The 23,241-nt window shown below is 38.5% G+C and overlaps 1 protein-coding gene across 1 annotated transcript; it reads left to right on the forward strand.

Moving 5' to 3' along the window:
• The first annotated feature begins 11,068 nt into the window (after positions 1-11,068).
• On the forward strand, positions 11,069-14,273 carry LOC147619077 (uncharacterized). Its single transcript, XM_086774282.1, has 3 exons — positions 11,069-11,723; positions 12,039-12,168; positions 12,382-14,273. The coding sequence occupies exons 1-3, from the start codon at positions 11,591-11,593 to the stop codon at positions 13,736-13,738; spliced, it is 1,620 nt and encodes a 539-aa protein (XP_086630408.1). The 5' UTR covers positions 11,069-11,590; the 3' UTR covers positions 13,739-14,273.
• Positions 14,274-23,241: the final 8,968 nt, after the last annotated feature.

Raw genomic sequence — 23,241 nt, forward strand, 5'->3', positions numbered from 1 at the left:
TGCCACACATAAAAATATGTAAGCATACTATATACAGAATGCATGCATGTACACAAGTGTGTGTGTGTGTGTGTGTGTGTGTGTGTGTGAGAGAGAGAGAGAGAGAGAGAGAGAGAGAGAGAGAGAGAGAGAGACTCGAGCACTATGCACATGGAAAGGGGAAGAGGAGGCAATCTATAGGAACATAGGAATAGAAGAGATAAGAGATTCCATTATTCACATGGATGATTGAAATATATAATATCATGTTGTTCTTGCATCACCTTCAATTTTTGGAGACGGCCTAGCCTTAGATCTCCCGTTACAATAAACATGTCCAAATGATAAACTTCAAAGGATTTTTTCCTTTAGCCAACTTAAGGGGAACCCAATGTCAACCTTTATGTTAATTGCGCTTTGCATACAATTGAAGGTATCTCCTAGATGTCTTGGAGTGTTGGAAAGGATAAAATGTTGTCATCTACTAGAGCGAATGTATTAACGAGCTTCACTTCAAAAATAAGCCACTCCATCATGATGAGCTAGGAATTAGGTTTGTTCCAAGTTCATAATTATATATGAGGAGTCGTAAGGGAGGGTTGAGAGAGCATCATAAAGCTTTCATTTGAAGTTGATTTTGGAGGGTTCCAAGCTAATTTGAATGTCCCCATGTTTGTATGATGGGGGCGGATGCGACATGGCCGATAAGCAACTTTGTTGGGCGGGTACTTGGATTGTGGAATCCCCCATTCAATTGAAACTCCCAAAGCAAGGTTAGTTTAAAGCACCATTTTGGCTCTGAATTTTCGGAGGATGTGTGTGTGAGTGTGCGCATGTGTGTGTGTGTGTATGCACACACCTGTGTGTGTGTGGATGTATGTGTGCGTGTGTGTGTATGCACACATATATGTGTGGATGTATGTGACACACACAAAGATGTATGGGTGTACATGTGATGTTCATGGCGTGTGTGGCTTCCACGATACACCAAGGACGAGCTAGGAGGTTGGTGGGAGGTGCTTCTCATCCTAGAATCCCTCTCTTTCCGTCAGGGTCATCCTTCCTAGGATTAATATGGTCTCTCTCTCTCTCTCTCTCTCTCTCTCTCTTTGTCTCTGTCTCTCTCTCTCTCTATTGTCCTTGTGGTTTATAAGCGAACCGTGGCCCAATTTCACTGACTTATATGGACTGATGTGGTCGTCTATCCTGCGAGCCCACACGTGTGCGTGTGTGTGTCAAAACGGCGACAGAGGAGCTGTTTTTAAGTTCATCTCAATTTGCTAACCTCGTGAAGCTTAAACCGCCCCATGTACGCAGGAGTCTTGTCAAGCCGGGAGAGAGAGATGAGAGAGAGAGAGAAGAGAGATGTGAGAGAGGGCCCCACCCCCTTTCTTCGAAGCTTTCTAAGACATCATATGAAAGGTGACCGGTGTTCGTGTGCCAAAAGCTTCGAAATAGTAATCATGAAGGCCCGACCGCCGTAGTATGCTACAAGGGAAAAAGGGCCTACAAAAAGCTTCCCCCGCGTGTGCTCAAGGTGACGTCCCAAAAGAGGCAAGCAAAGGGCTTGGTAGTCACAACTTGTAAAAATTGTACCATATTACCCCCCCCCCCAAAGTTGCTTTTTGACGGGCGTCACGCCCGTTTTTCGAGCACCCTCGTCGTGCAAAACTTTAACATGCCTGTCAAACATTACGCTAAAATATTAAAAAAACTTGCTATATTTCACTCTACCCGTCATTTTTTGATGCGTAAGGGTGCCCGTCAAAAATCAAGCCTGCCTTCCCTCCCAAAAAAAAAGTGCTTTCTCCTATGATCAAAATAAAGGTGATATAACCAACTCAAAAGTGATATTACACATTGGACTTCCCATGCAAAAAAATAAAATAAAAATATAAAAGCTTTTTTTCCCCCACCAATCCAACCAGTGGTCATGCTCCAAAGTGATTGGATCTAGTATTGAAGATTGGAAGTGCATGGCCCAATTTTTTTTTATTTTTATTAATAACCAACCACCAAAAAAAAGGGGATGCTCAAAAATATCCAAGATTTGACATTACAATTAGATAAATGTCTCAATTGTAACTGAAATGCATAATTTCAACCCTTGAAAATAAAGGCAATCCCAAATTCAATGATCGATTATAACTGCAATGTATAATTCATGTTCCTTGAACATATAAAGGCAATGCCGAATTCCAGTTCGGACTTTTAAATTTCAGACACGATAAATACACTACGAATCGGGTTTTTCGATGTACTATTTGCAGGCTAGCTACTACCTAGCTTTTTGGAGAACTTGTTTCTATGAAATATATATGTATTTCCTCTCTACTTTTCATAAAGCTGAAAAAGTGAAGAAAATGGCCATGCTTTTTGGATTTTTTTACAATGTTATTACTTACATTTTTCTTCTGCGACCGACTCAATTCCTTTTAGAGAAGCTCTCAACTGATCATTTTTAATTCTCAATTAGCAAAAGGAAGACAGAGGCTATCCTTTCCCTGTAGACTAGTACTACTAGCTATGGATACCCTTTCCCCGCAGAATCCCCCCCCAAACACACGCACACACACACATATATATAACACATGATCTTACCACAAATGATCTTACATTCTATGGATACCACACATGTATTTCTCTCTCTCTCTCTCTCTCTCTCTCTATATATATATATATATATATATATATGTATATGTATATGTATATGTATGTACCCTTACTTCCCCCCCCCCACACACACACACATATAACACATGATCTTACCACATTCTATGGATAACCACACACACACACACATATATATATATACTTGACACACACACACACACATAACACATGATCTTACACATTCTATGGATACCACACATGCATATATATACATATACATACATACATACATACATATATATATATATATATATTATATAACATTTGACCTTAGCATTGTTTTGAGGAGTTATTCATCCACATGCAAATATGTGTGTTTGTGTGTGGGGGGGGGGGTAAATTTGTCGGTGTAATATTGGGTAGCCCGCCCAGATCAAAAAGCCAAAAGTCAAGAGCAATTGGGCCGACATGATCTGGCCCGGAAGGTCATTTCGACGATCAGAGAAGCTGTGGTGATGCTGACGGCTTGCCTTTCCAAATATAATATTTTTAAAAGGGGAGTGAGTGATTCGTTCTCTAAGTAAACGCTCCCCCGCTTTATTTTTACGGCTGCGCCAAAAAGACTATTTTGACACGTCAGCTTGGCACTAGTAGTGATCCCAACGCTTTGGTGGCAGCTCGAGTGGTGATGAAGGGTACCATAAAAGTATGGTTTATTGTTCCTATTTCTAACCTTTCTTTGGTAAACATCACAATCTCTCTTTTCTCTCTCTCTCTCTCTCTCTCTCTCTCTTTCTCTCTCTCTCTCTCTCTTTTGTGGCTTTTGCTTGGTTGTTGCTTGTTTGATGAGAGGGTGAGGGTCCTTCCGGTTGCTTTCCTATGTTATATTAAGTGTCCAACGTCAACCATCCGCATATTGCAATCAACACCATGTGAGAAATACATATCCTTATCACCCCAAAGGTGGGGGAGAGATGATGTGATTGTGTAAGCGAATAGCTGATAGGCCACTGTTTTGACGATCAACAAAGGACAATCAAAGTCATTTAAAAACATCTAACGAAAACGAGAGAGAGAGAGAGAGAGAGAGAGAGAGAGAGAGAGAGAGAGAGAGAGAGAGAGAGAGAGAGAGAGAGAGAGAGAACTCGAGCTCGTTGAGATAGAAAGATCCTTCATTTCAAAAGGCACTTCTAACTTTGAAGTTCTGACACCTTATAAAGTCTCACACATTGAAGATCCATAAAAGCCATGAACAATTTGTTTAAAGAATCTTATAGAGTTTCATTGAGACATCAACTATAAAGTTGCATTGGAATCTTATAGAGTTTCATTGAGAAATCAACTCTAACATGCCATGCAATGTGTCATTTCCATGTATGTACTTTAAAGCACATGATTTAGGGTAAAGAGGTTGAAATTGTTAAGGTATAATTTTTAAAACATCTTGATAATAAGTGTGCATGGAATTTTTATTTCATGGAGAAGGGTTTTCTTTTCCTTTGTAAAAGTCTCCCCCAACTTGGAGAATAATATATAGAAGGAGCTTAAAAAGAATCAATAGTGGAGGGAGAAGAAGAACATATGCATATGGGAAAAAAAACTACCATTTTCTATGAATAAGATGAGGGCATATCATGTTTTTCTTGCAAAACAAATCTTTCATTGGCCTTACATCATTCTATTTCTGTGGGAGTTAAGTGGAAAGTGTGCCCCCTTTATCGACGAGCGAATCCTTAAGCTACTTTTGTTATTTAACCATAAATGAAGTTCAAATGAGGTTGAGATAGAGGGAGCTTCACTTAATAAACTTTTAGAACATATGCACATGGAAAAAAATACTATTTTTTATGAATAAGAAAGATGAGGGCATATCATGTTTTCTCTTGCAAAAAAAAAACATATGCACATAAAAAAAAACTATAATTTTTTATGAATAAGATGAGGGCATATCATGTTTTTCTTGCAAAACAAATCTTTCATTAGCCTTACATCATTCTATTTCCTTGGGAGTTAAGTGGAGAGTCTACCCCCTTATTACTAGCGAGAGTGTGCCCCCTTATTACTAGCGAGAGTGAATCCTTAAGCTACTTTTGTCATTTAAACACAACTAGAGTTCAAGTGAGGTTGAGATAGAGAGAGCTTTACTTAAGAAACTTTTAGAACATTTTTCTTGCAAAACAAATCCTTCATTGGCCTTACATCCTTCTATTTCCGTAGGAGTAAAGTGGAGAGTGTACTCCCTTACTGAGATGAGTGAATCCTTAAGTTACTTTTGTCATTTAAACTTAAACAGAGTCCAAATGAGGTTGAGATAGAGAAAGCTTTACTTAAGAAACTTTTACCAAATATATAGATGGAAAAAAAAACTACCATTTTTTATGAATAAGATGAGGGCATATCATGTTTTTCTTGCAAAACAGATCTTTCATTGGCCTTACATCATTCTATTCCTGTGGGAGTTAAGTGGAAGTGTACCCCCTTAACAGACGAGTGAATCCTTAAGTTACTTTTGTCACTCAAATATAAATGGAGCTCAAATGAGGTTGAGATGGAGAGAGATTTACTTAAGAATATTTTAGAACATATTATTAACTATAACAAGACAAGATATAAAATTTTTAACCCCAAAAAATTAGAAACTACTTATTAAAGGATTTCTTTAATTCTCTCTCTAATAGTTAGTGCAATGGTTGTCTAAAGGTATAGTAATTGAGTAAGAACTTTCTAAAAACAATGGTTGCACAAATCTTGCATTTCAAAGTAATTTCAATCTACAACATGTATTCCCAATTCCATTCTTCCGTTTCTTTTTGCACCAAGTATTGCCTTCTGATAAAGAAAATATAAAGTTATGTAATGTGCATACTTTGCATGCATTCTGGCACTATATTAGATAAAAATGAGTCCATATCTAGGGTTTCACCGCCTTTAGATTAATGGTTTTCATAAATCTTAAATGACATGAGATTGGATGCTCATCAAATTCATTTGAAGATAAGAACACAAAAGAGATAAATACTTATATTGACTATAATTTGTGGAGTTTCATTGAGCTTTTCAATAGGATCACTCATGTACTTCTTACTATAACATATTATCCATAAAGTTTAAGAAATGAATTCTCTAACTTACGCTCATGTACAAACTTTTCAGACTTTATATGACCTGATTTACATAATGTCTTTCAAGAGTAACTTTTTTTATACCCTAGAACATCCCTTGAATATTTGGACTAAGGTATTACATCCTACCATAAAATAATCCGAATAGAAGTTTCTTTTTGTATGTGGCCTTATTTAAGCTTCAAATCAAAAAGTACAAGTTGGTTCCTTTGAATGCAAAATATATATTAAATAATATCACATTTGTGTAATATGTGAATTAGTGTGTATTCCTTTCAAAACTTGCATTATTGTAAATTATTACCAAACATAAGTAGTATATATAAGCAGGCAGATCTTAAGCTATTACCAAACATAAGTACATGATTGTAAACTATTACCAAACATAAGTACATGATTATAAACTATTACCAAACATAAGTAGTATCTATTAGAAGGCACATCTTAAGATACCATATGTATACATTGTATCCTTGTCTCAAACATCACCACGGTAACATGTAGTGATAAACCACTTGGGAAAGATCAACTCCAAAATATATGTGAATCTTTTGACCTATGTTTGTAAGGTAGGACTTACAGACATGTAATGCTTGCTTAATAGTTGTGTTTTTGAAAGTTAGTTAATAATAATAATAATAATTTGTGTGTGTGTGTGTGTGTAGGTGTGTGCGTGTGCATGTGCACATGTGTGTGCATGCGCATGTGTGTGTGTCTATGTCTAACTATCTATCTATCTCTATCTCTCTCTAACCCCTCCTCCCCCACCACTTCTTCTTCTGCTTCTTCTTCTCTTTTTGTCCTCCTCCACCTTCTTGTCCTAATCCTTTTTCTTGTGCTATGTTTTGTGTGTGTGTGTGTGTGTGTGTGTGTGTGCATGTGCAAAGGTAGGCCATCTCAAAGGGATTAACCCTTGTCTTATTTGAAGTTCTACATGTATAGAAGTTAGATTTAATCGTATACATATTTAACAAGATTTCACAAAGGCTATGGAAAAATGAGATTCATAAACTCTAATAAGAAAATATGTTATTTTTGTTGTAAAGAAATGAAAAATTATCACTTGCATCAATAGAGCTCCAAAATTTTGTATGCAAAAAAAAAAAAGAATCCACATCTAAGGGGATTTTTACATAAGCTTATTGCCCTTGATGAGGACCAATGTTCTAAGTAGGAGGAACCTTCTCAAAACCCCATAAACCATGTGGATTCGTGTGCCACCCTTTATGTATTCAAGTTGTGTGAAATTTACCTTAGCATTACAACTTTATTTACCACTTACACATAGGTTTTTGCACATCAAGACCATTATGACACATTTTGTACATGCTATTACCCAAGCTAAAAAATTTGTATTCATGTATGATATATGTATTAGATGAGTAGATCTCCCACGATTGTAGCAAGGCACACAAGTAATAAATCATAAATCCCTTTTGCATAATTTTGAATCCTATAGGTCAAAAATTCTTAGAAATTACAAGGTTTAATGAATTTCATGGATATTATTGTTGTAATTTGGAGCCCAAGAGTCAATCTTGTGTCTTGTTTCTAAGAATTACCTTGAGTAAAGCGATCATAGAGTGTATTCCTGTGTTTTAAATAAGATAGGTGAGGCTAAGGTGGAAAATGTATACCATTTTCACGTGAAGTCATTGATGTAGGCTTTTATCAAAATTTAAATCGGTGGCATAAGCATGAGAAGGGAGAAGTGTCACCCTTAGTAAAGCCTTCATATCACATGGGTTCAATGTACCAACTACAAGATACATCAGTGGACCTTTGGATGTGTTCTTGTCATGTGCATTTATCACCCTCATAGTAACCATTGTTGAAGTTTCATCCTACAGTGTACAAAATCACATTATATGACAAACAAACCCCCCCTCTTTGTCCCCCACATTGATTCAAGTTAACACAAAGTCAAAAGCTTCATCGCCCCATACTTATGGTGGCACATTAAGCATATTTGTTATGATAATATGCCCACATTTCTTTTTTCTTCCACCCCATAGCTTGCAAACTTATGCAAATCCATGAGCATCTTGGTTTTCGAACACATACCCCCACTAGCATCCATATAGGCAGCACCAAGTCATGCACACACACATGCTTGTGTGTGGGGACACACACATGCCCCCAACCCCACAAACATGCACGCACATGCGCATGCGTGCACGCACGCACACGCGTGCACACACACACACACACACACACACACACACACCAATCCACCCCAACACCCACACCTCAAGGGGGTTTTTCTTGGAATTGAAAACTTCTATATAACACACATTAAAGAGATGTTTTTATAGTGTAATTTTGACATTTGAAATGCACCCATTCTTAAAGTTATAAGGTAATTTAAAACTACCCTTTAAAATCAAACTTATATTATTCGCGCTAGCAGATCCTTTATATAATTAACCTTTTTTGTAAGTTAATGTAAAACTAATAAACTCATGTGCTATCTTACATATTTCTAGATGGACCTCCCAAGATGCACACAAACATGCACGTCCACGTGTACACACACACACATGCACGTGCACAGAGAGAGAGAGAGAGAGAGAGAGAGAGGCCAACCTTTATAAATTATACACATTTGGTTTCACATGCCTATGCAAAGTACATGTATATATATATATATATATATTTGTGTGTGTTTTACACACACACACACACACACACACACACATAGAGAGAGAGAGAGAGAGAGAGAGAGAGAGAGAGAGAGAGAGAGAGAGAGAGAGAGAGAGGTTAACCTTTATAAATTATACACCTTTGGTTTTACATGCCTATGCAAAGTAGGTATAGAAAGTATTCTCATAAGAAAAGTTAAAAATTTGAAGATAGTTTGTTGGAATCAAGGTGAAATAATCATTCACATTAAGAGAAATTACCTCTTTACAAAATTTGACTTGATTTTGGTTGATATAGATCTACCCCCCACACAGGCACGACCCAGGATGACGACTTTTGCAAAGGTTGCGAGAATATTGTGCTTTAAGAATTTCAACAAGGATGAGAAGTTTTTGAGATAAGAGATTTTCCTGCTTTAATTAAGAAGCCTTATGAAATGGTGGTTTGGCACAAGTTAGGTAGGCGATAACAATGATTATATCTTGGATAGATATCTTAAACATTTGGTGCTAAGTCACATAAGTGGATTCCATCTTTGGGTGTCATTGGTTAGGGATGAAGATTAGTAATCATAAACAAGAGTTTATGGAAAACTAAGAAGGGGTATCCTTGTTCAACGTGGTGAAGCTCATTGGTTTTTTATGTTTTTTGAACACCTCCTTAAATAGGACACAAAAGTTCCTCTTTGCATATAAGTGATTGTAATAGAAATACCTATGAGTTTCTCTCCCTTGTTTATGGTATTTAGTCTAATTGGAATTATATACAGGTTTTGAATGCGTTAAGATTTTAGGTTTGTCTAACCATACAAGTGTGTGTTACGATTTTAGGTTTAGAAGGCTTATGAGATGCGAGTTAACACTTTGCACGCGCGCGCGAGCACGCACAGAGAGAGAGAGAGAGAGAGAGAGAGAGAGAGAGAGAGAGAGAGAGAGAGAGAGAGAGAGAGAGAGAGTAGATTAAATAGAAATGTGAAGAAAGAGAAGAAAGGAGGGAGAGGAGCCCATTCACTTTGCACACGCACGCGAGCACGCGCGCACACACACACACACACACACACACACACACACACACACACACACACACAGAGAGAGAGAGAGAGAGAGAGAGAGAGAGAGAGAGTAGATTAAATAGAAACATGAAGAAAGAGAAGAAAGGAGGGAGAGGAGCCCATTTTCGGAGATGTTGGTATTGCTTGTTATTATCTATCTGTCTAGACATTGCCCCAGGGAAGAAATAGACCCATATAGAAGTGATAACTGTTAAAAAAACAAGGTGAACATGATCTATGACTCATATCTGCTATCTTGCAACTTTAACCAGAGGATGGACCTCTTAATGACACTAAGGGGCTTCAAACTTCAGGCCTTCAAGCCTTCCTTTATGTACAAATGGGAAAAGTGGATGTGCCATTTCTAAGAAGAAGAAATGAAAGTGTTCCTAAGGAGAGTCATCACTAAGAAGGGGGGTGTGACATGGGGTCCCATGTAAGCATTGAAAAGCTTGACCTTGAGAAGGTTTTTGAAAGCATGGCTGAATCTGGTCCGTTGATTCGGCTTCTACGTAGTCGCGCATGCAGCGGCATCGGATGGTGCCACCGTTACCTTGTTCTCTCTCCCATTCTACCAAGCTATCGTTTCATGATTTTGTGTAGTTGCTCGGCAATCACTGGCCCTTTACGACACGTGGGGCCCAAGGAGCTTGCCTTGTGCCCCACGCCCCTTTGTATTTGCCCTTGTCTTGTCTTAAAAAAAAAACTCCTGCAACATTAAATAATCCCATTTTCTATATAGCCAAAAATGGTATAAAATTACAAATATTAATATTGCTTCAATTGTATCGAGGCAGCCAATATTGCCATTTTCAAGTTCCATTTTCTGTTATAATAGCCTGGGTTTTCTGATGGAATATTGGCCCAATTCTATTTACTAGAGCAATTAGTTATGGCTCAATTCCTTTTTTGTTTTTTTGGGGAGACAAACTTGAAATTCGATTTATTGGTCAATTGTTGTCATTCTAAGTTATTTAAGCTTTCAATTCGTCACGTTTCTTTTCGCCCCCTTTTTGAGATCTTTTTTGGCAAATATTTTTCACTTGGGCTGTCTACTTCTACTTATATTGATTTTGATATTGGTGATATTATTATATTTGTTGGTGAATCAAATTTTATTTCAGAATTATGTGGTTTCAAGGGGGGACTAGCTAGATGACTTGAAACATCCAAGACGTGAGAGAAAAGTCAGTTGGGCGTCAACAGCAGGCATTTACCACTGAGCCCACCCTTTGCCTTTCAGCAACGGTGTGAGTGATGAGTCATTGGTCCCCCCCCCCTCTCCCACCTTTATTAATTAATCAATTTCCATTTAATCAATTTGATGTATTCCTTAGGTTATAAATTACTTAGATCAAAACCCCCACCTTACTATACCACCTTAGAACCCCATCTCTCTCTCTCTCTCTCTCTCTCTCTCTCTCTCTCTCTCTCTCTCTCTCTTACACACACACCCCACCCCCATCTCTCTCTCTCTCTCTCTCTTACACACACACACACCCCACCCCCACCCCCACCCCCACCACCATATAGAAGATAATTAAGCTCCTGGCTGAGCCCCACTCATCACTGCATACTCACAAGTCACAACAACACTGCTGCTGATGCAAGTTTCCCTTTGTCCCCTCGTTATAATGATCTCAAGGCTCTCTGAGCTTCTAGCCACAGCAAAGCAATTCACCAAGCCAGGGCCAAGCAACTGCACCCCCCTCTGTTGCTTAATGGCATTCTTATGATTGCTTCACCATTGTTGATCTCTTTTGGCTTCCTCTCCCTCCATGGCCAATTGAAGATTTGGGTGTAATTAGAGGGTCTCAATAGCCCTGTTAATACTAGTAGGCTACCTGCAAAACAGTTTTCCTTCTTGCAAGCTCATCAGAGCAACCACCCAAATTACAACATAGGTTATGCATTTGAGTATAATCAGTTATAGCATTGTTCTAGAGGTAGCCAATGTGCTGCGAAGGAGAGCACCAACCTTGTATGTGGAGATTAAACACAACGTGTATGTGGTAATGGCACTTCAGTTAAAAGTGTAGAGAGGTTTTGTACACAACCTTAGACAAAGCAAAGGGCAAAGAGAGAGGTGGGCGTGCAAGTGACAGAGTCTGTGTGTGTGTGTGTGTGTGTGTGTGTGTGTTTTTTGCTGGTGTTCTCTCTTCTTCTTCTTTTCCTTTCAAATATGGGGCGCCATTCTTGTTGCCAAAAGCAGAAGCTGAGAAAGGGGCTCTGGTCACCCGAGGAAGATGAGAAGCTCATTCGCCATATCACCAGATATGGCCATGGATGCTGGAGCTCAGTTCCAAAACAAGCTGGTCAGTGCAGGCATTACCAGAAATATAGTATGATTAGTATGGACTAGCTCATTGTTATTTGATAGACTTGCATTCTAGGATCAATCAGGACTTGATTTGATAGAGAATTATATGCACTTCCTTATGCAATGTATCTCGAAGAATTCTTCCCTTTGTCACTGCATCCAATTGAACTGTGCAGTTTTGTACTTTGCATCCATTACTGGCGTACTCATGCAAGATTAAGATTTCAATTAGAGAATTATTAATGTTAACTCTACAGACATCATATTGCATTTGACGTGAGAATTTCTAATGTACTATTGTTTTGTGCAGGCCTCCAGCGTTGTGGAAAGAGTTGTCGTTTGAGATGGATTAACTACCTGAGGCCTGATCTCAAGCGTGGCACATTTTCAGCTATGGAGGAGAAGCTTATCATAGAGCTTCATGCCATTTTGGGCAACAGGTAATTAACGTGCTTCATCATCGTGTCAATGGCATCAAGCCCACGTCGCCTGGTATTCTTGCATTGCTTGACCATGGTGACCATGGTGGTCCTGATCTGTCAGATTAATGCCCATACTAACCTCACAATTATACCATAGTTTTTCATTAAATTTTTCACAAGGGATGGGAAATTTCTACTTTTTTGGGGTGATCTGAATTGTTTCTAATGCAGGTGGTCACAAATTGCTTCCCATCTTCCGGGCAGGACAGACAATGAGATCAAGAATTTTTGGAACTCTTGCATTAAGAAGAAGCTTAAGCAGGCGGGGTTGGACCCAGTAACCCATCAACCCATAATCAATGATGCTGCTGCTGAAGGGGAGATCACTAATCCTGCTAATTATCCAGGAGGTTTAATTCCCGAGAAACCACAAGAATTGGGCAGTTTTGCCGATAATTTGAAGCAAAACACAGTGCAGAGGCTGCCTAATCTACTGTTTCAAGTGGGCGATGATAATATTGACGGCAATTGGAGCGTGCAGCTTCGGAATTTCTTGTCAGAAAATAACCACCTTGTTCCAGATGCAGCAGTAATACTTGGGCAGACCCTTAGTAATATCAATAAAGAGGCCCGTGAACCCATCAATGCAGCAGTAAGGACTAACGAGAATTTTCAAAGCCCAAATATTGACACTAATTCGAAGCTAGAACCCGTAATTAATGATAACAATAATAACGATATCTTTAACAATAATGCACATCACCTCCTCCTCCTTAATCAAAGCCAATTGCACACATCTAATCAAGCCTTAATCTTCAATTCAGCTGAGGTTATTAATAAGCTGCCCACATTGCTAGCCCTAGATAGCAAGGCGGTAGATCAAGGCCACAATAATAGTAATAATAATAGCACGGAATGCTTTCCTGGATTGTTTGAGGGTCTTCAGTATGGTGATTACTACAAAAACCTTCATGATTTGGCTTGTTTTGGGCCTAAATCTTCACCTATCTATGAGCCTTTTGCTATCAGAAGCCCAGAGTTTATCAGTTTTAGGGAGGGCTCACCTTCTTCTGTGGAAACAAGGGGCAGCGTTAACAGCAACAAAGTGTGCTACTGGACCAACATGATCTGTAATGCTGCGGCAGGCGCCACTGATCAGTCATTTCAGTTATTAGCTGGTGATCAGGATCAGCAAAAAGAAGCTGATCAGCTGGCTAATCATGCTTTGCTAATGCAATGGGCAGCTACTAGTGCAGGATTAAGGCCAGAGTTGGCATCTGACCACAGCCGTGATCAGCAACAACTGCAATCTAACAGCCTCAGTGTAGAAGATTCTAACTCAATTCATGCTTGGAATGAGCCTCTAAACATGGCGCAGAACATGATTAGCAGCCCTAAGCTAATGATAGACCTCGATCAATTCAATCCGCATGTGCAGCTTGGTCATGCGTCGACATTACGCAATAATTCATGGCAGGAGGAGCAGCAGCAAGGAGAGCCGGGCGACTTCTATGGTAAATGCAAGAGTGCGCAGGGCACGATGTCACCGGAGCTTCAGTGCATTGCAGCAATGCTGGAGCAGATTTAATCAGAAATCAACCGGCAGCTACAAGTAGGAAAAAGTGATTGGACAGAGCTAGAAAAGATTTGTTTTTGATCAAAGCTTTTTTACCGAGAGCACATAGCTCCCTTATTCCAATTGTAAGTCATGTACAAAAAAAAAAACCTTATCACCATAGATTTGAGGCCCCCCATATCAAATTATGATAGTGCATTGCTATTATTAGGTTAATTATATATTTTTTGGCCTACTTAGGCAAACCACAGCACGGGGGAGCTCAATTTCTCAAGTAATTATAAGGTATTTGAGTTGGAAGAAATAATGTGAGGGTTGATAATTATGCATATTACACATTGCATAGAGACATACACCTACCTTATAGATTTATAGTGACATTAAAGTGGCCAGCCTAGGCCAACCCAATGAACAACACCACCTTCTTCAATTGATTTATCAGCACATGCACACTATAGATTGATTTTGTGGACTGGCAATCTGTCCCTTCATGTAATGTACATTTTTGAAGTATATAGTACAAGAGAGTAATTTTTTTTCTCCAAAAGGATCATCACTTTATTTTGGTACCACCAAATAACTATGAGATACATGCAAAGTCTTTGAAAATATGATTTGCAAAGTTGTTGATCCAATTTCCAATTTTTTCTTCTATACTATGCTTGTAAGCTAAATAAGAACATAATGATTCTTTTCTAGTAATCATAATAAGACAACGGAATGTTTTATAGCTCTCCTCTTCTCCACTCCCCAAACATGCGTATAAATTGGAGGTGTTTATGAATATTTTTCAACATGTGACCACACGAATCAAGGCTCTTATAATTAGCCCACTTAATTAATGTACAAGGGGCTTTGCATCCCCCATAAATTTAGAGAGCCTATTTTTGGTTTCATCCATCAAATAAGAAAACATTTGGTTTCTTGTCCCTTCAACAATTATTACCTCAACTTTGGTATGATACCTTTAAGATTTGATACTTTGAAAAAAGAACAAAGCTTATCAACGCAAAATATCAAGGATTCCCTCTTAAAAGAAGAGCCTCGATCCTCTCTTGTCATGAAGTTACGTTGCTTTCTCCTTTTGATTCCTATATTCAACTTTGTTTATTTAAAATAGAAAAGAAGATATTTGAGTAGACTTTGAACTAAATTATATTAATTCTATAGGTAGGATGAGGTAGAAAAAACATTGCTATTGAGGTGCTTTGCTAAGGTCTTTAATTCAAAAGCAAGAGGGATGTATTGATTCGTAGAGACCATACCACCCCACTCTCTTTTGAGTGTGTGCGTGTGTGTGTGCACGTGCATTTGTTTGTTTGTGTGTGTGTGTGTGTGTGTGTGTGTGTACGCATGCATTTGTGTGTGTGTACGCATGCATTTTGTATTCAAATTGGAAAGACGCCTCATCCTGCAGGTTATGTATTTGTACGTCTTAATTTGTCTCTCTTTGTAAGTGTGTGTGAAAAAGAATTATTTTTCTATGGGTGTTTGCAAGTACCACATGTTCTCTCTCTCTCTCTCTCTCTCTCTCTCTCTCTCTTGTGTGTGTGTACACATGTCCTGTTGCTATGACATGGGAATTTGAACAACCCAATGGACTCTCTCTCTCTCTCTCTCTCTCTCTCTCTCTCTCTCTCTTTGTGTGTGTACACATGTCCTGTTGCTATGACATGGGAATTTAAACAACCCAATGGACTCTCTCTCTCTCTCTCTCTCTCTCTCTCTCTCTCTCTCCACACAATGGACTCTCAACATGAGCTGACACTCATGAGGCGCCTGCATGATTGTTCGACATTTACATCATTGGCAGGTTTGGTAGCTGGCACCGACATATCTTCGCCAAAGATTTTACAACTGGACTACACCGACTAGTCCACACATATCCACTCTACTTAGCGTGTTTACATTATGGACTGCTTGTATATATACTCTATTATGTGTGTTAGTCACTTTATCTTCTTTGTAGACCTCTTTTGTTGTGTGAAGAAGAAGAAGATTTTTCAGCCTCTCACCTTGTGTGTTCTCTTCTAGGGTTTGTGTGTGTGTGTGTGTGTGCTTATAAGAGCTCAAGCTCTCTTCTCCCCTACATCTTTTCACACACAAAATACACGCACTATATGCACAAATAAAGATGTTTAAACCTATAGATACACACATAGTAGGAGAAGGCGTACAGAATACGAGCAAAATTCACACACTATATCACTACATGAGGATGATGGTATAATCGCACGAAATAGCCACACGACGTAGTGAGAGAGTCACGCCTGCATGCAACATGAGTTTTTTCCTAATACGCAGCTATATACATGGCTATAGCTGCATATGTAGCCATGTACTGTTACAAAAGTAATTCTCTTGAATAGTATGCATCCTTTATTTTTCCATCTTTTCTCCCAAAAACCTACGCTAAACTCGTTTCCTCTCTTCCCTTCATCTTCCATACCTCAAGCACCTCAAGCATGAAAGTCATGCTCTCCTTCATTTATGTGCTTTCATAGTTTCATGATGAAGATAAGGGTTTATATTCTCTATTCTCTCATCTTTGTTTCAATCTCTATGTGCATACTTAGGTCTTGATTTTTGTCTATTCTTTCACTTGTCTTCACTTGCATAGCTCTAATTTATTTATTTTTATGCTTCTACTTGTAGATTGGAACTTGTATTTCAATGAAAACTCTACTTTTCAACAAACACTCAACTCCTCTAAATTAAGGTAAGAGCACTTGTCTTTCACAAACCCTTTCTTTACTTGTTTATGGTGCACCCTTGGGTGCTTGGGAGCATTTTTTTAAGTATGCATACAATCATTTTTTAAAGCTTATGCATAAAGCCTCTTTGCATAAAGCTCATGAAGCCTTTATACATGAAGGCTTGATGCATTATGGCTCTATATATGAAGCCTTTATGCTTAAGCGTTATGCATAGAGGCTTAAGCATAAGGCTTTATGCATAAAGTTCTTATGCTGAAGCCTATATGCATAAAGCTTTGAGGCCTTATGTATAGAGGCTTAATGATAAGGGATTTAAGCTTTTAGGCTTAAGCCCTATGCATAAGGGCTTAATGCATTATGGCTTCATACATAAACCTTATGCATGGAGGCTTAAGGATAACGCTCTATGCTAAAAGCCCTTATGCTTAAGCCTTCATGCATAAGGGCTTATTTCATGAAGTCTTTATGCTTAGGCTTTATGCATAAGGGCTTATTGCATGAAGCAGAGGCTTTATGTAAAGCCTCTATGCATAACATTTTGAGGCTTAAGCATTAAGCCTCTATGCATAAGGCTTAATTATAGTGTTTAAGCCTTATGCATAGAGCCTTAAGCATAAGTGCTTTATGCATAAGTCTTAAGCCTTATGCATGAGGGCTTAATGCATGAAGTCTTATGCAACAAGCATTATGGCTTCATGCATGAAGCCTTTATGCATAAGAGTTTTACTTGAAGCTTAATGCATATGGCTTATGCATAAAGCTTAATGCTTAAGCCATATACTTAAAGTTTAATACATAAGCCATATGCATAAGACTTATGCACAAAGCTTCTTAACATATATATTTTCTTATGCTTGTAGATTTTCCTTGTAACATAAGCTTAGCTTTGCAACGCATTGCCTACATATCTTTTTCTCAAGGTAAGAGTACATGTCTTTCATAGTTCATTTCTTTACTTGTTTATGTTCCACCCTCCCTCCCTCCCTCCCTCCCTCCCCCCCCCCCCCCCCCCCCCCCCGAGTGCTTGGGAAGAGTATTTTATTTTATTACACATAAAGCACAAGTACATATGCATTAAGCTTATGCATAAAGCCATATGCATTAAGCTAATGCATGAAGCCATATGCATTAAGCTTATGCATAAAGCTTAATGCATATGGCTTTTCCATAAATATATATGTAATAAGCCATATGCATAAAGCTTATACTTAAAGCTTAATGCATATGGCTTTTGCATAAATCTTACGCATAAAGCTAATTAATGAATTGAGAGCTCTCTTTATGCTCATCAATGCGTATGCATAAGCCTTATGCATTAAGCTTAATGCATAAGCCACATGCTTAAAGCTTAATACATAAAGCTTAATGTATGAAGCTTTTGCATAAATATTAATACATATGGCTTAAGCTTATGCGTGCATTGAGAGCTCTATGTTATCTTTATGCATTATGCATAGACTATAAAATCTAATGCTTAATCAATGTAATGCATTTGTACAGGTTTATTTTCAATGGGTAGACCCAAAACATTAATGAAGATAGTTAATAACATGTTATTGTTGCTCACGTACCAAAACAATGAAGATGCATACAACACTATTCTTCGTAGAAAGCAGCATGTCATAGATCTTTTTTGTGGCATACAATAGCATGGCGGGTGTACTCAAGACAACATCAACAAAGCCCAAGAGAAGCTTTTGGAAGCAATCATGGAGTGGAAGGAGATTCGTCTTATCTTTTCCATGCAAGAAACAATAGCTTGTAATGAGCTTGTCGATTTAGTGCAATGAGCTCGACAAAATGTAGTTTAGGATTTAGGTGTAATGAAGTATGTAATTTGTAATTTGTAATATAATCCATGATATTATTGTATTGTAATTATTTTTTATGTTTTAAGTGTTATAAAATCTTCATGGAAAAAAGGATTATTATAGATATCTTTTCATTTTGTATTCAACATCATGAAGGTTCAGTCTTCAAAAAAATACCATTTTTGTGGTTCAAAATCCTTATGGAAAAAGGATTATTATAATAGCCCTTCCATTTTTTGTTGACCATCATGAAAGTACAGTCTCCAAAAACTAAACCTCAAGGCATGCGGGACAATGCCTGGAATATCTCTTTTTTACTCAAGGTGGCTTGGTGAACAAACATATTATTTCTGCTATCCAATCCAAGGTATGAAAGGAAGATGTAATAAATATGTTTGCACGGAATATAGGCATCCAATTTGCGGGATCGTCCAATGAAGTCTTCACAACTGCAAGAAGGAAATGGAGCAATGTCAATCTTGTATTCAATACCTTTTTGCATTGATCCTTCTGTAGAAACAATGAACTCAGCATGCTCCATGGCCTTCACGACTGTTGCGTCCTTAACAATGCATTTCATGACCAATGACCTCTGAATTCTATCTTCCATTTCTTTGGAGATTTTGTTTCGCCATCTGATTGCTTTGCCATCTCGACGCCGAGGTCGATCTTCATGCAATACTATTGTTTCATCATGGGCTTGAATTGGTGAAGCACAACTTGCACCCATCATCGGAGTTGACACTCCTAATATGACAAACCCCGAGCTTGTCAACCTGGCAATCTCTGCACTTGTCAAGGATGTTCCTGATTGAACCTTCCACCTTCCTGGTGATGGTCCTGGAATACCTGTAATGCTAGTTGATGGCTTCCATGTGTGGGTTACATCATTTCCACAAAACCAAATCATTTGGGAGCGCACTCCAATTGGTGTTTGAATCCTCCCAAATAATGATGGTGCAACAACTCCACGTCGATTTTCACGATCCTTTATATTGACAAGCTTGTTACATTTTCCTCCTTGTCCAAGCCAAGCCTGGCAACGGACTTGGCTTGTTATAGGAACTCTTCGTAATGCCCAATTTGCATCATGCACTTCATATTCTTGTACACTCTTGGAATCATCATCCTCAAAACTCTCTGTTGCAAATTTAGTACTAGATTTTGAAGACATGGAGTATCTTTTCTTATTTGCATAACTATACTCAGGGCGGTGACTATCATCCTCACATATATTTGAAGGCATTGACTTTGGCCTTTTCCTTCGCACAGTCTTGTCATCTCCATCATTAAAACATACTTCAGATGCAACACCCATTTCCTTTGCAACATCACTTGTTAGATCAACAACTGTTTTGGCACTAATGTCAATCCGAGATTTTAAAGATCTTTTTTTAAGGTCTCCAGACTCGGCCCACTTCCGATAAACGGGCCCTTCAAAAAAGCTGTGTATCTAGCGCTTTGTAAAATTGCATTGGAGAGGTCACTAATAGAGGCATTGTAGAGACCAACATATTTGACATGGTTCAATCTAGCCCTCCAACTACCATGAATAGACTCTGCTAGATTTGTTCGAGGTATCAAGTACTTCTCGTTATCTGACATACTCTGCAGAGATATTGTAATGGCAAAATTACATTATTAACATGACAAAAAAAATTCAAGAGAAATACAAAACCAACCTCTATAATGTAGTGGCCCCAATGGGAAATCCTAGCATGCCACCATGCAAACCAAGTTTCAAGCCGTGGCAAGTCTGAGTCACTTGCATGGCCTGCATTCCACCATGCCCTTAGGCTTCTTATTTCGACTTCTGCAGCTTGCTCTGTAGAGGCATCCTTCCAGCGTCTACATCGGATTTTAAATTCCTCTTGGCTGCCAACTTTTATACATGCCTTTGCATGGGAATGAAGACTTTGCTCCCAATGGAAAAGGCAAGAACGCTCTTTCCCTTCCATTATATTGTCAGGGCCACCATTGAAAGTGGCACGTACAGCTCTCCAGTTGGCTTGGGCCTCATCTGCCATGAACCCTTTGAATTCAGCATTGTCAAACCCTTCTGAAACCATTACTTTGTTGAGAGTATCCCAAAATAGAATTTGTGCATCAGTATATTCCACCTTGAAGTCACAAGTTGCAATTGTTTGCAACTCTTGGATAAAAGGATTATACACATGGCAAGCCATGGTAGTCCAATCTTTCATTCGCTTCACAAAGTCAAACAACACCCAACAATGACCCATTTCTCCTCCAGGTCTCATTTTATTTACCAAATCAACCCCTGAACCAGAACCTTGGGTAGACATTTTAAATACATGACACCTGCTGAATGAACTATGTTGCAATTGTCCAGGAAACACTACACTTTGGAAATAATTATATCTACAATGTCTTTTCAAGTATAAAATTCCATCTAGCCCATCTGACACAGATCGAGAGTCACGTCGACCCTCCTCAATCCATCTTGATAATCTACACAGACATAAAGTTGATCAATATTCATTGTGATAACATAATTTAATAAACCAATGCAATAACAAATGTTATGGTAATTACCTTCTTTTGTCAAGCAAAGGTTCACATTGTTTTAGCAAATCTTGTAGCTCAACATCCGACATCTTAATCCCATCTTGCACATTTTTAGACAATAAAGTTTCCAGAATAATGTCTTGGACAATTATATTTTGTATCCCTTTAGGGCATACAGCACCACCAGCTCTCACCATTTCAGAAACTTTGGTTTTAATGGCATCCTTTGTTCTTCTAGTCAAACCATCTCCAACGGGATGATTATGATGGCCATGGTATATGACTGCACGAGTAAGATTCACACCATCTCTACATTCTGGCATGCAGAGTAACATTTCACAGTAACATCTCTCCAAGCAAATTGGTGGACGACCACAATGTATACATGATAAGGAGCCATATGATTCAATTGACACATTTGCTGGGGCCACTCTAATGAATCTCCCATCCCATTGTGTCTCATTCTCTATCCCAATTCTTTCTTTATAACCACAAGTTGCATTTATACAACGGAGGTGACCTCCACATTACTTTCTACGAACCACACCAGGAAATACTATATTTGTTGTAATAGGATCACTCCAAACATGACCATCAAATTTTGACTCCGTACCTTTTGTGCAATGTTTCATTGAAGTAGCTGGTAGCTCAAAGAAAACATCACCATCGTAAGTAGAAGGCAACTCATCCACAGTGACGTGCATTCCAACCTTCTCATAGGCCTCACGCAATCTGTTCTTTATAGGTAGTTGCATAATAATCTCAATGACACTATGTTGTTTGTCATTCTCAATGTTGCTAGCTGAATCATGTTTCCTTGCCTCATCATTTTTGTTGCAAACAGAGTAGAAATCTTTTTTGTTTTCGTGCACTAGAGTCTTCTGAAGTTCATTGTCATCAAGCTTGAATCTTTCTCCCTTCACGGTGAAAATATCACCAAACTGCGCATCAAGGTGAAACATTTTGTATCCATCGTCATGGACTTCGTATTGCAGCTCCATTATCAAATCAGACCCATTATCACCAAAGTGCTGATGGACAGATATGGACCCAAGTGTGAATTGAAAATGGCTAGCAAGCACCATCTCTGACAACACTCCTCTACCTATGGAAGTGCGAACAAACATATGCAAAGATCTATCCTCATTCTGAATTGTGACAGATTCCATAAGAACGGAATGGTTGAGCTGTGCAACTCAATGAGATGAAGTCCAAAGGGTGAGATCAAGAGGAGAGTGTTCGTTTCAAGAACTCATTTTAAACAAGAGTCTGCCGCAAGAAAAAATGCTCACAAATGCTTTGCACACACTGCCCATTGTTTATACTCACAACTTTGTAAGATAGGTCTTGTGAAAGTCGGCACAAGTGTGACAATGGTACTGAACCATGATGTAAATTTTAGCCATCATTTGTTTACAACAATACTATAATACCATGGACTCTTAGACCTTTTAATCCCCAACCTTTCTTTGACACGTATGGGAGTTATTGCAAGCCATTCTCGCTAGCAATGACATTTCATTATTGCTACATAAAGTTGATAGATAGATATAAATTATAACTGTGGCGAACAAGAAATGGTTGGTTAGCACATCTCTAACCTTTTGAATATAAATTATAGGGGTCTATTGGACTCTATCTTTCATCAATTATTAATGAAAGGTAGAGGCCAATAGACACCTTTCGTCGACGAAAGGGGTCTATGGGCCTCTATCTTTCATGAACCATTAATTAAATATAGAGGTTAATAGACCCCTTTCGTTGACGAAAGGGGTCTATTGGCCTCTATATTTAATTATTCTCTCCAATAGGGGTCTATCATTAATTGAATATTAATCAAAAAAATATTTAATTGTATGTCGACCTCACACAGTAAAATTATCAACCTCACAATTATGAAAAATTATCAACCTCACACAGTAATGATGTTTAATTAAATGATCACTCATCATTGCTGCATTCTCATTAGCAATCGAATTCGTATGATAATCATTATAAGTCATGGTTCCTATTCACATCATAGTTTGGTAGCATAGATTGTAATTAAAGCCAATAGACCCCTTTCGTCGACGAAAGGGGTCTATTGGCCATTCATTTTCATGAGAGCCCTTGGATGAATTATGGATTGGATCGGCCATCGCCGCCCTCGCCCTCGTGATGACTCGCGACCCACCCGCACGCCGCCCCCCTTTCTCGCGCCCTCGTGTCTCTCTGTACTCTAGGCTCTCATGAAAATAAATGGCCAATAGACCCGTTTCGTCGACGAAAGGGGTCTATTGGCCTTTAAATTTTCTTAAGGGCTCATGAAAATGAAAAGCCAAAATACCCCTTTTGTCGACGAAAGGGGTCTATTGGCCTTTAAATTTTCTTAAGGGCTCATGAAAATGAAAAGCCAAAATACCCCTTTCGTCGACGAAAGGGGTATTTTGGCCTTTCATTTTCATGAGGAAAAAGGGGC

This window comes from Cibotium barometz, chromosome 34 (assembly GCF_041138505.1).
Source record: "Cibotium barometz isolate CiBa-2024 chromosome 34, ASM4113850v1, whole genome shotgun sequence".
Taxonomy (NCBI): domain Eukaryota; kingdom Viridiplantae; phylum Streptophyta; class Polypodiopsida; order Cyatheales; family Cibotiaceae; genus Cibotium; species Cibotium barometz.